This window comes from Phasianus colchicus, chromosome 2 (genome assembly GCF_987193195.1).
Source record: "Phasianus colchicus chromosome 2, bPhaCol1.hap1.1, whole genome shotgun sequence".
NCBI classification, from domain to species: Eukaryota; Metazoa; Chordata; class Aves; order Galliformes; family Phasianidae; genus Phasianus; species Phasianus colchicus.
The window spans coordinates 71,219,581-71,235,271 of NC_143437.1; the positions used below are offsets into that span (position 1 = coordinate 71,219,581).

Below are 15,691 nucleotides of genomic sequence, written 5' to 3' on the forward strand. Positions count from 1 at the left end.
AGGGAGGAAAGATACTGAGAAGTTACGGAGCAGTGGTGCTGCAGGGCGAAAACTTAGTGAAACTGAAGAATTCTTTCCATAAAGAATTATTAGCACCGTACTCTGATTCTTATTTTCCCCATATTTCTTAATGGAATATACTTTGAAGGGTGGCAAACACTGGAACAATGTGGATCAGCATTACACATTACACAGAAATCTAGGCTTTAGACATGATGGACCGGTAAAAATCTGTGGAGTAAGCGATATCATCGCTAGATCTGTAACCATCACAGACTTTGGCACTACATTTAACGGTAAGCAACTACTTATATTGCCTCTTATATTTGGCTGTTTCAGGGAAGTGATGTAACACACATAATTTGTGTATCCTACAGCTTAACGGTTTTTCATTTGTTTATGAAGAATGCTGTACACATCCATTTGCAACACTTTTTTTCTGAAGGTTTGAATAATGAATGAAGTAAGTTATTTCCCAGGGGTACTTTTTTCTTCTAAAAAGCTAAAGGGCCTTATAACATATAACAATCCCAGCTGGGCAAAATCACAAGTTTTCTTCACATGCTATTTCATGTATCACAGGGGCAACTGAAAACTTTCAGTGCCAAGAGTTTTTGTCCAACTGGGAGCTTCAACATCTTGCTAGGGTGATGGACAGCAGAGCCCTGCAAAGTCTGGAGACAAGATCTGTGACTTGATCTTCACTGTTCATACTGTTCCGAGACCATGATACAGAAAAATTGAGGCCAAAATATTATTCAGCAGCAAACTGACAGAGGTTTTAGGCAAGGCAGTGATGCACCACTGCACATGGAAGGGGCATATCCACCCTTGCACATCCAAGTACCACAAGGCTCTCCTTTGCAGTTGTACTGCAGAGTGGCATTCATCTCCGGTGGCTCTTCTGAGGCCCTGTTGCCCCAACCAGATTCTACTCCTTGTTCTTCAGTGTATTATCTGAATATAGGAGGAGTGCAGCATTCATGTACCTTAAAAAGCAATTTGCTGGTTTGCAACCATTCATCCCATCAATTCACATCACTCTGTACCAATAAACTCTCTCCTTCCAAAGATTCCACCAATCTTTGTGTCATAAATATGTTGCACAAGATTTCATTTTATCATCTAGATTGCTGATAAAAATTCGAATGCATACCTGCTGGCTAGCCCTCTCTTGTGGCAGGGGCCCTCAAACCCATCACCCCATGGACTTGAAACCCTCTAATTAAGACCTGACACTCGCTCTGTTTGTTGCATGCTCTTTAAAGTAAAGGCAAAGCAAAACTTCTTGGGTTCTGAACCTCAAATAGGAGGTAGCCCAAGGTTACAGAAACAAATAAATTATAAGCTGCAGAACTGGGAATCTCTCTCTGTTGCATTCACCTGTGCTCAGTGTTCTGCTTGGTTCCTTTCGTACCTGGGAGTATTCCTACAGCTGTACAGCAAATTCCTTTTAAGGATGTCTTGAGTTGCTTGATACCATCTAGTCTGTTGTAGTGAGGGTCTGGCGCCCGGAAGATATCGCGTTGTACGGGAAGACAGGGTCCCCCTCCCGATAGCCAATAGCGTTCAGTGCCCAGGTTATATAAGGCTGTTTCTCCCGCCAATAAACGCCATTTGCCGTCCACCACATTGGTGTCCGCGAGCCGATGGACCGAGCGACCTGGGATTGGTCGCCGTGCCGTTCCCGAACCAGGTCGCCACGCCTACGATAGGCAACAAGTGGTGCCGAAACCCGGGATTCGCCTGGACGGGTGAACGGCGGCCGGAGCGGCAGGACCAGCCCGGCGGGGAGGACGCTCCCGGACCAACAAGGAGGATGGAAGTCCTTGTGAAGGTCGTATCGCAGTTAGATAAGCAGTGGGGCATCGATTGTAAGCCCAAAGATTTTACTCTCGCTATTGCGAGGCTTTTGCGAATTGGGGTCATTGACCAGCCGGTGGATATTCTCCACCCCGAAGTGTGGGATAAATGCACTAAAGCGTTAACTGAGGAGACGATGTCCTCGGGCTGTGGGAGAAGCCTAGAGTCGTGGGGGAGAGTCGCGCGGGCCCTGCGCAGGGCCATGCGGGAGCGGGAGAGCTGGAGGGCGGCAGAGAGCCGTTTGTCGGCCGCCCCGGGACTGGGAGTCGGGGCGGCCACGCGGAGTTTGCACCCCTCTGACGATGACGTGTCCTCTCAATCGAACCCCGACCCGCCCACGGAGGGACAGAAACGTGCTAAATCCTTCTGGGGTGGGTTAATCGAGGAGGCCAGGGCTGCCGCGGAGAAATCGGAGCCCGAGGAAATTTGGGCTCGACCGCCCCCCTATGCGCCCCAAGATGGCGCCGAGCCAGGAGAGGGAGGGCGGGGGCAGGACGCCCTTGGCGGGAACATCGAGGAGGTGTTAGATAAAGGCGGTGGGAGCGACCGGGAAGGTGAGGGGAGCGTGAGTGAAGGGTGGAAAGCCAATCAGAGCGGCCGTCCGAAGAAAAGCCGCTGTGGGGCGAACATCCCGCTGGGCAGAGGGCGGGACGAACCAAGAGGGAGGGAACGGCCTGCCCGCAAGGGAGGCGGGCGGGGCCGGAGCCTAACAAAAAGGTACGAGAAACCGGAAGTGGCCGCTCAGTCGGGCTCTGACTCCGGGTCAGACACTAGCTGCGACGAGTGGTTCGCAGTTGACTTAAACTCGGAGGAGGAGGGAACGAATACGAACAGAGTTAAGAGCCGAAATATTCCCATCCAAATTAAAGAGAAACCGCGAGGGGGAGAAATCCCTCTTACAGACTGGAGGAAAATAAAGATTGCATGTGCTGACTGGGCCCCATTGGCCAAACTAGCATTCCCAGTCCGGGTGATGGATGGGGGACAGAGGGTCCACTCGCCGATAAACCCTAGGGATATACAAGCAATTGTTAAGGCAATTGCAGATAAAGGGCTTAACTCAGCTATGGTCTCCACCCTTATAGATGGTGTTTTTGGGGGAGACAATATGCTCCCATTTGACATAAAACAAACCTGTAGACTAATTTTTGACGGAGCAGGGATGATTGTTTTTAAACAAGAATGGGAAGATAACTGTGCAAGACAACTAGCTCAAGTAACTGGGGCGGATCACCCACTACATGGTTCCAGCCTGCAGCGGCTGATGGGTACAGACCCAACAATGATTACCCCCCAAGCACAGGCCCTGGGCCTCCAGGCCCATGAAGGTATGACAATTACTTGTGCAGCCAGGGATGCTATTTGCACAGCCTCTAAAGTTATTGTTAAGCCATTGCCATGGTCCACCATAAGACAAAATGGAAGCGAGAGCTTTACACAATTTGTAAATTGCCTCCAGGCAGCAGTCGACTCCTCGACCCTGCCTGCGGAAGTGAAAGGCCCGGTTGCCACCAAGGTGGCCCACAAGAGCGTGCTGGCCACAGGCGGCGTGACCAGCCCGGCACAGTGGTGCTGCACAAGATCCGCCGCTACCAGAAGTCCACGGAGCTGCTGATCTGCAAGCTGCCCTTCCAGTGCCTGGTGTGCGAGATCACGCAGGACTTCAAGACCGACCTGCGCTTCCAGAGCCCAGCTGTAGGCGAGCGAGGCCTACCTGGTGAGGCTCTTCGAGGACATCCAGCTTACCTGGCGCATCCATGGGGAGTGCACCTGAGGCCACAGCCCATCCGCTTTTTTCTTCCGATTAACATCATGTTGGTAGAGCACCAACAACTGTTATAAGAATGTTCTTGTTCAGAGCACCTTATGTTTTCTATTTGAGTTTTCTATTGAAGATTGTTCTATTTGAGTTTTCTATTGAAGATTGTTCTATTTGAGTTTTCTATTGAAGATTGTTCTATTTGAGTTTTCTATTGAAGATTGTTATATATTGTTATATTTTACCTAATTTAATTGTGCATAGGGAGGGGGGATATGTTGTAGTGAGGGTCTGGCGCCCGGAAGATATCGCGTTGTACGGGAAGACAGGGTCCCCCTCCCGATAGCCAATAGCGTTCAGTGCCCAGGTTATATAAGGCTGTTTCTCCCGCCAATAAACGCCATTTGCCGTCCACCACATTGGTGTCCGCGAGCCGATGGACCGAGCGACCTGGGATTGGTCGCCGTGCCGTTCCCGAACCAGGTCGCCACGCCTACGATAGGCAACACTAGTCTTTAACAAGAATCACCCAGATCAGAATACAAGATTTGGCATGTGGGAATGGAAGGGAAGAGAAGGGCTTCTGAGTTCAGTTTTTCAGATTGCTTTGGAATCATTTCTCTTTGAGATGTGCACAGTGGCCATAAGGTTTTGAAACTGTAGCATCTACCTTCAAGGGCTTTTTGATGCTTGGCACCCACATCAGTGTCTAAACCATTTCTTCTGGACTCTGTAAGGCCATGGAGGCAGGAATACAGAGAATTTTTGTTTGCAGGGGAGGTCAAGGCTCAGTCAGTACAGTGCCTGTGATGTAAGAGTGTCCTGAGGAGTTGAGGTGGTTATGTTTTTCTATAATTTCCACTGAAGAGGTTGGAGAAATCACCCATCCTTGCATCAGCAGCCACAGCATCCCTGCACCAGAGAGTTCCCCGGGGTGCCAGGGCAGCATGGGATGCTGGCACATCTCATGGGATGGCCCCACTGCCTTACTGCATGCTGCAGTTTCAATGAGGAGCTGTGTTTGGTCCAACATGCAAACTCTGAAAATGGGGAAACGTACACATACGCATATATATGTACATACATATACATATTTTTTAGGCTTGTACTACTGCTTATCTCAAGGCAGCGGAAAAAAATCCTCAAGTTTCCATTGGACTTTGGATGAAGCAGAGACAGCATATTTTCCCCGTCTCTCATGAAGCATCACACCCCACTTTGGGAACTTCATTGATATGCACATCATATGCAATCTGACTGACTCCTACTGTACCTTTGAACAGATCCAATCAGATACCCATATGCATGTAAATGAGGCTCCCCGAGCTGTGTTCTCTGTGCTGAGGAAGAGGAGTTAAAGAGCAGCCTCCTCGCGAAACTTGTTACAGTGACAATCTCATCCTGCAAAACACAATAAAGCCTTCCCCACCCCCCGTCTTTCTCTGTGCCGTGCGTGTCAGGAGAATGCCCTGTAACTCACTTTTCCAGACTGAGGTAATTTATTTAAACATGGATTATTTGAAAAATGGGAAGGGATACAGGGTTTGATTTTAATCCCTGCTAACACAGAGGGAAGAATGCTCGTGTCACAACTCAGTGAGTGTAAAAATTAAAAAAGGCTGAGACTATTGTTTGAAAACAGGCAAAATAATTAAAATTATTATGGAATAATCACATATCACACAACAACCTCCCACTCTTCTGAGCAACAATCCAAAACAGCTACTCCAAAGCAGGCCCAGGGGCAGAGGTTCTGTATATCATTCAAAGACCATCTGTCATTCAATTCCTGTAGCCCCTCTCCACTATTCTAAGGGCAGGCTGAAATTTAGTCCTGGCATTTCTTTTTCCATTTGCTAACAAACAGCAGTGATGGCAGATAAATATGGCAAACAATAGGCGTTTGTAATGAACTGGAAAGGGATATGGATTTCTGGAACCAGCACCAAGAAGTTCCCAGTCCCGCGCGAAGCTCTGGGGACCCCGAAGCCTGGTTCTGCCATGTGGCTGCACAGGCAGACATCTGCAGGCTGCGTTAGGCTTTCAAGAATTCAGCCAACCTGCTAAGGGGCTGATTTAAATAAGATCAATTTTTTTTTTTTTTTTTAGAAAAAAAGAGAAGACTGAAAGCTAATTTCATTCCAGAGTAGGATAAAGAGCAACACAAAAGGATTGTGGATAGACAGCACAAGCGATGCAAAGAGCCCTCTGTTCTAACAGTAATCTTTGTTTTTATGCTGTGCTTTTCTTAACTCATTCAGCATTTCATATTGATTCTCATAAGGAACAGCAGCAATGAATCCTGCTTTCATGTCGCTCTCTGGGAACTCACGCCTGCTAAACACTGTTTAAGCCAAAGCTCATTTTATCTATATTTATTGTTTGGAGACTAAAAATGAACTGTGACTGTGTGGAGCTGAAGCTGAATGACAGAATTATTACTACACCGACCCTGAATCAATGCGGTTTGCTTTCACAAATTAACTCTCTCTGAAGTGCTCCAGATCCTATTACTGGAGTGACTCTGAATGCTGTTGGAGAGAATGGGGAGAGTGGCACAGGGGAACGTCATGACTAGGTCCCCTGAACATCAATGCCCTGGTCCTCTGTCCTCCCTTGAAAAAGCAATAAAATTGACCCAATCTCACCTCACAGACAAAGAAGAGGCAAAGAGAGGAGAGGAGAAATAAGCAAAGAGGCAAAACTCAGATGTTGGAAGTTTACAAGAGGCAAGGACACCCCTCAGTGTCCAGCTGAGTAGGAAGGGGACTTGAGTTTCCTGGGTTTGTTTGCGAAGGAATTGTTTGATGACACAGAGGATGAGATTGGCCATAGCCCAGAGAGGCTTTTGGAGTCATCTGGGCATCACTGACCATATCTGGAGAAAGCCTGCTGAAGGAGAAATCTCAATACATCTTGTCAGATAGAGTGCTGGCTATGGCTGTCTGCACCATGTCAGCTTGAAGAGAGAGTCTGTGGTATCACCCTGCATCTGGTAGTAAAACCGTCCTGTAAAACCAGGGCTTCTTTGCCTTTTTGCAGTAGGTTTATTGCAGGTGTGAAGCCTTGTAAGGATCAAGTTCATTTGTGCTCTTCCTTTGATACTACCTTTATTTGAGAAATATCAGATAAAATTCAAAAGGGGAGAGTAAGGGCATGTGCTTACCCAGAACTGATGTGGACGCAGTGTAGAACTAGACTAGTGTCACCAGCCTTAGTCAGAGCCTAAGCAAGCCTTTTAATAGCTCTCTTTGGTGTCTCTAACTATAGGATAATTCTTAACAACAGGTGTGCTATCAGGATTAATTAATTAATGTAATGTAATTAATGGGATCTTGAAAGCAAGGTGACATGAAATGCAAACTAGCACCATAGCAATCAGTCACTTTTTCCAAGCTGATTGCCTTTGCTAGAAATAAAATGCCTCTCCAGAAGAGCTTGTATCTGCTTGTTTCAAAGTGGAAAATGATGAGTAGCTCATGTGAAACAATATGCTCTTAGTATTGCACTTTGTTAAGAACTGATGACTTTGTAAGATAGTTTGCAGATGATCGAGAGAGGACCCTGCCCTGTAGGGTTTCTATATTGCTTTTTTAAAGCTTTGCCCACTACAGGGGGCAGACTCAATGCTTCTTAAGGCTGAGACATGAGGGGGTATGGCTGACTGGAAAGTATTTTTTGAGCTGAATTTTATTGAGTACTTCACTTTCTGGAGATGCCTTAGCCAGGAACACTCCTCTGTACAAATGAGGCAGTCATATCCTGAGTGAAGTCCTTTCTCTGAAGGGCTAGGCTTAATCTGTATTAATTTTTGCCACAAAGAAGCGCTGTATACTGGGAAGAAGAGTTTTGGCTCTCACAAGAAGGTTAGATGTTTGGATTAAAAACCATGACTCGAGGTTGCTGAAGGATAGACTGTTGGTATGGTGGGACCCCAGATGAGCCTTGGCTCAGTGTGGAGCACACCCAATCATTCTTCATATGTCAGAGTTCCTTAGTTGTCACTTCATGAACATATCTAGGTGTGGCTGTGACTTCTTAACAGAAGGAGGAGAGACAATCCATGAAGAAACGGGAGAGTTGCTCTGCCACCATGACTGCCCAGTTAATCCTGAGACCAGCTGGTGCTTGTGTAGCAAACCGTAGAATCACAGAATACCCCAAGTTGCAAGGGACCCATAAGGATTAAGGAGTCCAACTCTTGGCTGCAAACAACACCACTCAAAATTCAAACCTTGTGGCTGAGAGCGTTGTCCAAATGCTCCTTGAACTCCAGCAGCTCAGGGCCATTGCCATGATGAGCCTGTTCTGTGCCCAACACCCTCTGGGGAAGAACCTTTCCCTGACGCACAACCTGACTGTCCCCTACCACAGCACCACACAGCTCCCTTGGATCCTGTGGCTGTCACCAGAGAGCTGAGATCACTGCTGCCCCTTCGCTCTCCTCGTGAGGAGCTGTATAAGGCCTCCCTTCAGCCTCTTCTGCTGGACAAGGGACTCTCCCTAGTCTGTACATGTATCCAGGCTGCCCCATCCCAGGTGCAGAATCTGGCCCTTTTAAAATGCTTCTTTTCTTCCCAACATACCCTTCCTACACTGTATTATTTGTATAATACAGTCAAAATCCCAAAAACAGTCTACTTCAAGAAACATTTGTTTTTTAAATATAATCCTGCACGTAACATTATATAAATTATAAATAATCCCAAAGCCCTTAGTCTCCATGGGTAACAGTAGATCTGTGTTCTGTAGTCTTTCTTAATAAGTATTTTGTCTAAAATTCTATTGTATTATTGTAACTGCATTAGATATCTGGCTGGAGACAGCAATGGTACTGGGCATGGTGTAAACAGACTGATAAACCAACTTGTTTTTCCTAAGCTTTTACATGACTTTAAAAGAATAACAATGAGTTATTACTACTTACCTATGCTAAATGAGCCAGAGATGAAACTTCAGGCTTCCTTCCCGGTCCCCTGGGCCATCTACATACCTCATGATCATTTTCAAAGGGTATAATTTACATGAGATTTTTTTCCTGCCTCATGAGCCATAAATTTATAGGGAGCCCCTTTGAAAGACTTATTGCTTTTGTGAGGCCTCAGATGAAGTCAATCAAGCCAACTGGTATAAAAGCCAAACTCACAATTAATTCTGTCCCTGTGGACTGTGCTGTTGTAAGATTGTGAGGGCTATGGGGCAGGGGCTATCCCTTTGCATGGACTATCCCTGTTAGACATTTCTCAGGCCATGGCTGGAGCAGTAGATGTCACCTCAGCGTGGTGAGCGTGTTCTGCAAGCCCTCAGCAAATGATAAATAAATAGCCAAGAGTTTGTTTTCTTTTCTGTTGCTTGCTGCTCTTTTTACTTGTTACATTCAATTGTTTTTGGAACTGCATAATAAATCTAAGTTGTACATTTTCGCATTCCCAGACCAGATTAGAGAGGATTAAGCATCAAGGGGTGGCAGCTGGTCAGTTTACTGCACATTTTTAATGTGGAAATATTTCTAAATAAAATAAAAACAACTGAAAGATGGCTGATGGTAGCAAACTAAGGCTCTTGCATCTGCTCCCTACAAAGCTGGTGTGTGCAGAGCAGGGGGGCAAATTCCTAGGGAGCATGGTGTGAGAGGGACAGAGGCATTCCCAGCAGAACCAGCACCATCAAAACATTGCCAGTGAGTTCCATATGCACAGACAGTGATGTGGTGGTGGAGGTGGTGACAGATACCTTCCCTAGCCCCTGCCTGCCAGCATGAACTCATCCTCCAGACTCACCCACTCCCTGACCCCTCTTTGGAGTCAGGCCACGGGAATGTCAGTTAGTGCTAATTGTGAGCAGTTTTGTTTGCCATGTGGCCACCAGTGGGTAGCTTGCTGGAGCCATGCAGACCCTAATGAGCAGCTGTTGGCCACTACCCACCTCCTTCATATCCCATGCCCCCAGATACAGGCACAGGGACCTGCTTCCCAGGTGAACCTGGCCACTCTACCTCATCGTAACTGTGACATATATTTTAAGGGACTATAAATGTGCCTTTTTTTTTTTTTTTTCCTAATTACATTACACCCACCTCTGTAATTCCAAGTTGTGTGTTAAGGACTGTAATTAAATGAAAGCTCAAGTCACTAATTAGAACAATTCTTAAAGGGATACGTTCTCACGGTGACACTCACATAACCTCCATATGTGTGGCTGTGAGTGATATGTACCCTGGCACTGCAAAATATGCAGTAACTCTTATGCAAGGTTTTTATAACAAAACAAAACAAAAGAAAAAAAAAAGAAAAAAAAAAAGGAAGAGAAGAGAAAGAAATTTCAGAGGTCTGTCTGCTTTCACTGCAGTGCTCTCTGCTGAAAGGCTGCATTTGGCAGTGTGCATTCCAAACCATGCCAGCAGGGAGATGCCACTGATGTGTGGGTTGAGAGTTAGCGTTTGTGGAGGAAACCTTGACATTAAACTCTGCGATGTGCCTGGGTGGGCCAAGGGGGTGGATTTAGTGCAGGAGTCCTGATTTCTGCTTGTCTGAGACGTGTGAGAGGAATGCCAGGATTCCTGTCCACAGCCACATCCCTCTGCCCTGCGCACACGTGGCCCCTGGTGCACCCAGCAGCTGAGCAAGGGGAGGCAGGATCGCCCGCAGATTCCTTGTGAAGTTTTAGGGCATGTTTGGTAAGGCTCTTCCAGAAATGACAAGGAAATGTTGACAGTCGGATGAGGTAGGAATATCCGTGTGTGAGCACAGAGCAGGCGCTGACCCAGCAGCCACAGACACCCTGACAGAAGCAGTGATGACACACTGCGAAACTCAGCTCGCAGGCAGGGGCTCTTGGTGCCCCTGACGCAGAGCGCCGCGGTTGCTTTGCAGTGAGAGCTCATTGTGCTGCCCGCTCCCCTCCAGCAGAGTGTCAGGAATAGCAATGCGGGGACTGGAACGGGGAAGGCTGATTGCACCTTTTGATTGATGGTGCCTTGCGGATGTAGAGAGGTTTCATAGAGGAGCCTGATTGACTTGTGCATCAGTTCTGGGCCCACGGCAAAACCCTGGTTTCAGCTGCCTCCAGCTTTTAGGAAATTCAGAAGAGGATCTGAATTTTCACCTTTAAGTTGCCTTGTGCCTATTCTTCTTTAACTGTGAATCCACTTCCCCCTCCTGTTTTCCACTCCCTAAGGCCTTTTCTTAACAAACTGTCTCCAGAGTCATTTGGGATGCTGAAGCCATCGATCTCAGTATAAATCTCACACGACTGAGGGTGTTTCTGCACTGCATGCTGCGTGCTGCTCAGGCAGCTGTGCCCCTGGCTGGCACTGAACTGCCTGGACAAGGAAGTGACCTTTATCCATGTATGGGAGTCTTTTACCTGTGAGAGGAAACCTTTGTTATTTAGAAAAGTTTCTGTGTCCGTATCTTCTCTTTACTATAAAATACCGGGTAATTTCGAATGTCAGGAAGTTGAGAAACATTGTAAAAGCAAAGAGCCCAACACAGTCCTTAAAATAGATGGACAATTACATGCAAACACACAAAATTACATGTAGAATTATATATTTAAGTACATAGATTAAAAATATTGAAGACAGCTGCATCATTATAGATATATTTTGTATCCCATTATTGAAATGAACCCTCTTCATGATTACTGTAATGGGCTGACTGAAATGCTTTGCCCAAGGTGAGCACGGAACCAAGATCAGAAAACAGTGCCTGGAATATAATGGTAAAAAGTGATAAAACAAAGGTTGAAATGGCCACTGTTTGTACTTAACTATTGCAGCTACTCTGTTTGCCTAGAATAATAAACCCAAGCTTTAACAGCATTAAAAGCAATATTCCTGCAATAATGTGTATAATTGGACACCAGTACTTTTACTAAATATTCCCAACATTAATATAATGAGGCTAGATTGCAAATCCTTTATCTGTGGCTGCTTTAAGGCTGGTAAGATATCCTATCTAATCACCATATATTTTCTGCCCTTTTAGAGCTGTGGTTCTATTTCGCTTTTCTTGCCAAGCCTACAAATGCATCAATCCCACATTGTCTTCCTTGCCCCAGTTATGTGCACCTCTTGGTGTTGGCACTTGCAACTCTAAGGCATGAGGGAAGAGACCATGCTTTCATGTACATCTAACCTGTTAGAAGCAAAAACTACTGGGGATTTTTAAAGAGAACAGTTTTATATCAGTTTTTCAGATGAAATTTATTGAATTTAGTGACCTACTTTTCTCCAAAGTTGCTGAGCATGCACATTTGCAGTTGATGGAAACCATGGTTGCTCAGAGACCTCAGATAAACAGACAAAATATAACATGGGCTGAAATTCTTCCAGTCTTATTAAAGAGATGCTAACTTCTTTCAAAAATCAAATCTTTTTGAGCCAAAGCAAAGTCTGAGAAATAAATGGAGTTCGATTTGGTTTGGGGTGAGAAAATGGAAGGCTGATAAAAAAGCTACCTCCAGGGAGGGGAGAGATAATCAGCACCTGGGTAAAGACTTCACCCTTCAGAGGTCACTGACAGACCACTGCTAGAAGAAAAAAAGTGTTTTACTAAATACATCTTGAAATCCAAACCTTTCTTCTACAGTTTTTCACTGTCCTGATCTGAGTGGCTGGGAAGCTTGGGCATGGCCTGGGACAGGCTGTTCCTGGGTTAAAAAAGCACTGAAGAGAAAGGAGAGTTCCTGCTCTGGATCGTAATGTATAGAACAAGGGGGCAGAAGGTGCAGAGGAACAGATTGACATAAGACTACAAGAAGCAATATCAGTTATCAAGAAAAGCAGTAGTGCCAAAGAATATGAAGAAATTCAGGTTTGGGGGTGCATTATTTGAAATGGAGATGAAAGAATGAAAATAATGTACTGTGGATCACACCATATAGAGCTCCCCTTTTACCTCCTGCATCAGATCTGACTCCCAAAATAGTATCTGTTTATTTCTAGTCAAGCTATGTAGCGATTTAAAAGTGCAGATAACAAAATCATAGCAGGCACATCACTGTTCCTCAGAAACTGAGCAGATCTGGGCAGTACTGAGAAAGGACTGCAGGTTATTTGTCTCTGTGGAAGCCACCTAAGGATAACGCTGTTAAGAGACAAGAAAGTAGTTAAGAAAAAAGACTTTGGGAAATTTGGCCAGTAGGAGGAGCAGTAGGAGGATGGAGGAGGAAGGCAAACTACTAGATGCGGGGCATATAGACTGAAGTCAAGAGAGTAGGGCACAGGCTCTCTGAAAGTCTTGGGAGGAAAGAGATGGGGATTGATCACTCGCATCAAAGGAACTGGATAGATCAAAGAGGATGAGAATAAAGAAGGGATCTTGTAAATGTAGGTGTTGCAAAAATACTTCAAATAAGGAGGGGAGCACACCACTATGCTATGATATGCTCCTTTCCAAATCCCTGTGCTTTCACACGACTTAGTTACATGTCATATAGATTCCCTTCTAAGAGCAAAATCTCTCACAACTAGATACAGATTTTTTAAGGAAGATGGGCCCAACATCTCTCATGCTTTTCACTCCCACCCACCATACACAGATGCAGCTGAAGCCAGTGAAAAGGGAAGGCAGGATGGTGCTTCCAATTCTGGAGTACTGGGGCCCAGGTTGGGCTTCTCTGTTTAAAAGCTGAGCTCAAGCATTTCCATTTTGTCTTCTCTTTTTCCATTTTTCCTTCCCTGGGTTCATGTGCTGCTTTTAAAACCTAACAGCAGAACATTTTTAAACATTCGATAGGGCATCAAGGGAGGAATATTTATGTTGTTGGAAAGGAAACAGTGAGAAAAAAGGATTTTTTTTTTTTTTAAATTTCTGGACTGAAAATATAATAAAAGCAGAGCTGTGGTGCGATGCACTGTTATTCAGCATGTTTTCTGCTGTGAGATGACAAGTGTGGGGAGGGGGATGAAGATGGGGTTTCAGTTAATTCTACGAAACTATGCTGATTATCTGAGGTGTCAGATGTATATGTGTCAAGGAGCATTTGAGTCTTCACTTCTTGTCAGATCATTTTTTTAAATCAGGGTGCCTGGAGCCCTTCACATCAGCAAAAACAGGATATAAGCCTTCCCCCCTTGAAGATGATTATCAGTTTTAGAAGTGCATTTGTATACTTTCAGAATTCTGCTTGAAATGTAACCAGGCAACTCATCTGGGGAAGGAGACAAATGTCAGCCCAAACTCAAGGCTGAAGTATGGTGCAGGCTTTATAAATTCTGTTTGAAAGTAAAGACAGTGGGTCAGCTCTTGGTGCCAGGAAAATTCGGAAGACATCTGTATATGGAAGGCCTAAGTTCCACGTGAGGTTAAAGGCCTTATTCTTCATAGCACTGAGGCTCTGCCATGTATTTCCAGTGCCAATGTTAGGTGTTGTTACCAGGACACTGCTTCTTGCTATGCCCACTTTAAAATTCCTCTTGCAGATGGGCTTCTCTAACACTGCCAGCGCAGGTGGATCTGAGATCCCTCTGCAAATGTAACTCTTAATTCTTTTTCTTCTTAAAAGCCTTCTGCATGTTGAAGTAGTACTTTTGACTCTTCCACATCTGCCTGAAATCAATTCCTTCAAGCTAACAAAATCTACCCTGGAAATCTGGAAGCAGAGGGGTTTCTCCTGCTTTCTCCTGCACCTCCAAGGTCTGAGCTCCCTGGAGATGGCTGTGTGTGAAGGAGGTGCACCTGTGTGTGAGTCCCACAAGCAAAATTGTTCGCCTGCCCTCACACTGCCCACACACCATCAGGAGGATTGTGAGGATGAAGGCTGCTCTTGGCAGCTTGGGGTTTATCACAGCTTGCTTTGTGCTGCATGCTTTTCCTCTCATTTTTCTTGCATTTTGGGTATGTCTTTTTAAGACTGACATCTTTTCTTTTAAATGCTTTTGAGGATGGAAGATCATCCCCCATTTTAAGGGTTTTCGCTTGTTAGAGCAACTGCAATTTTCTGCCTACGTTTTTTTCTCCCTCAAGGTCTTCTATTTACAGACAATCTGTCTCTGGAATGATTCAGGATGCTGAAGCAGTTGATCACTGCATAAATCTTCACAGGCCTCACAGTATATGCAGTAAACACGCGTGAGTCTAAAAGCAGCTTTGTCCTGGCACCACAGATTATTCTTTATTAAAAATTGGTGTTTAAAAAACATTAGATCTTTTCATTTGGGAACTGGAGGAAAGCACCCAAACTGGTTGTTTTCTGAATTTCTTGTTAGTGCTGCTTGCTAGACTGACAGGCTTGATGATGGTTATCTTGTGTATCTCCCTGGAACAGGCACGGTGCTGGTGAGGAAATGTTGAGTGTTCCCACAGCAGAGCAGCGTGCAGCCTGGCTGGCACGGCTGTGCCCAGGGCAGGGCTAAGAGCAGAACATCCCAAACCGGATGGCTAGGAGCACAGCAGGTTAAAGGGAGCTTATAAGCAGGAAGGAAATCAACTTTTTACATGGGCAGAGTGATAGGACAAGCGGGAATGGTTTTAATTTAAAAGAGGGAAGACATAGATTAGTAGTCAGGGGGAAATCAATAGTCAGAGAGTGGTGAGGCACTGGCACAGGCTGCCCAGAGAAACTGTGGATACCCCATCCCTGGGGGCATTCAAGGCCAGGTTGGATGAGGCCCTGGGCAGCCTGAGCTGGTGGATGGCAACCCTGCCTATGGCAGGAGCTTTAAACTTTGATGATCTTTGAGGTCCCTTCCAACCCAAGCCATTCTATGATTCTGTGAAATCCCTGCATCTGTTGTGCTCTCTCTGGTGGGAATCTCAAGCAGTAAGTTAAATATTTTGTGAAAATGAAGACGGTGCTAAAATAGCTGACTGACTTTGATTACTGAGAAGACACTCAAGCTACTTTTGAAGGTGTAACCCAGAGATCTGTCGTTCCTTCAGGTGACTGCACAAAAAGGAGGGATCTCACTAAAAGACTGGTCAAACAGAGAAAACTCAAATCCCATAGCATGTAAAAATATATGGAAATGCTACATGCAGATGCATAACTCTTAACACCAACTTACTGCATTTAACTCTGTCAGAGTAATTCAGGTTGAATGCACTGGAACAGGCTGCCCAGAAA

General features: G+C 45.4%; 1 protein-coding gene across 1 annotated transcript; it reads left to right on the forward strand.

Moving 5' to 3' along the window:
- The first annotated feature begins 1,470 nt into the window (after nt 1-1,470).
- LOC149919101 (uncharacterized) lies at nt 1,471-5,066 on the forward strand. The gene has a single exon (XM_090135970.1). It carries the CDS (start codon nt 1,820-1,822, stop codon nt 3,476-3,478), a length of 1,659 nt encoding a protein of 552 aa, XP_089992096.1. The 5' UTR covers nt 1,471-1,819; the 3' UTR covers nt 3,479-5,066.
- Nucleotides 5,067-15,691: the final 10,625 nt, after the last annotated feature.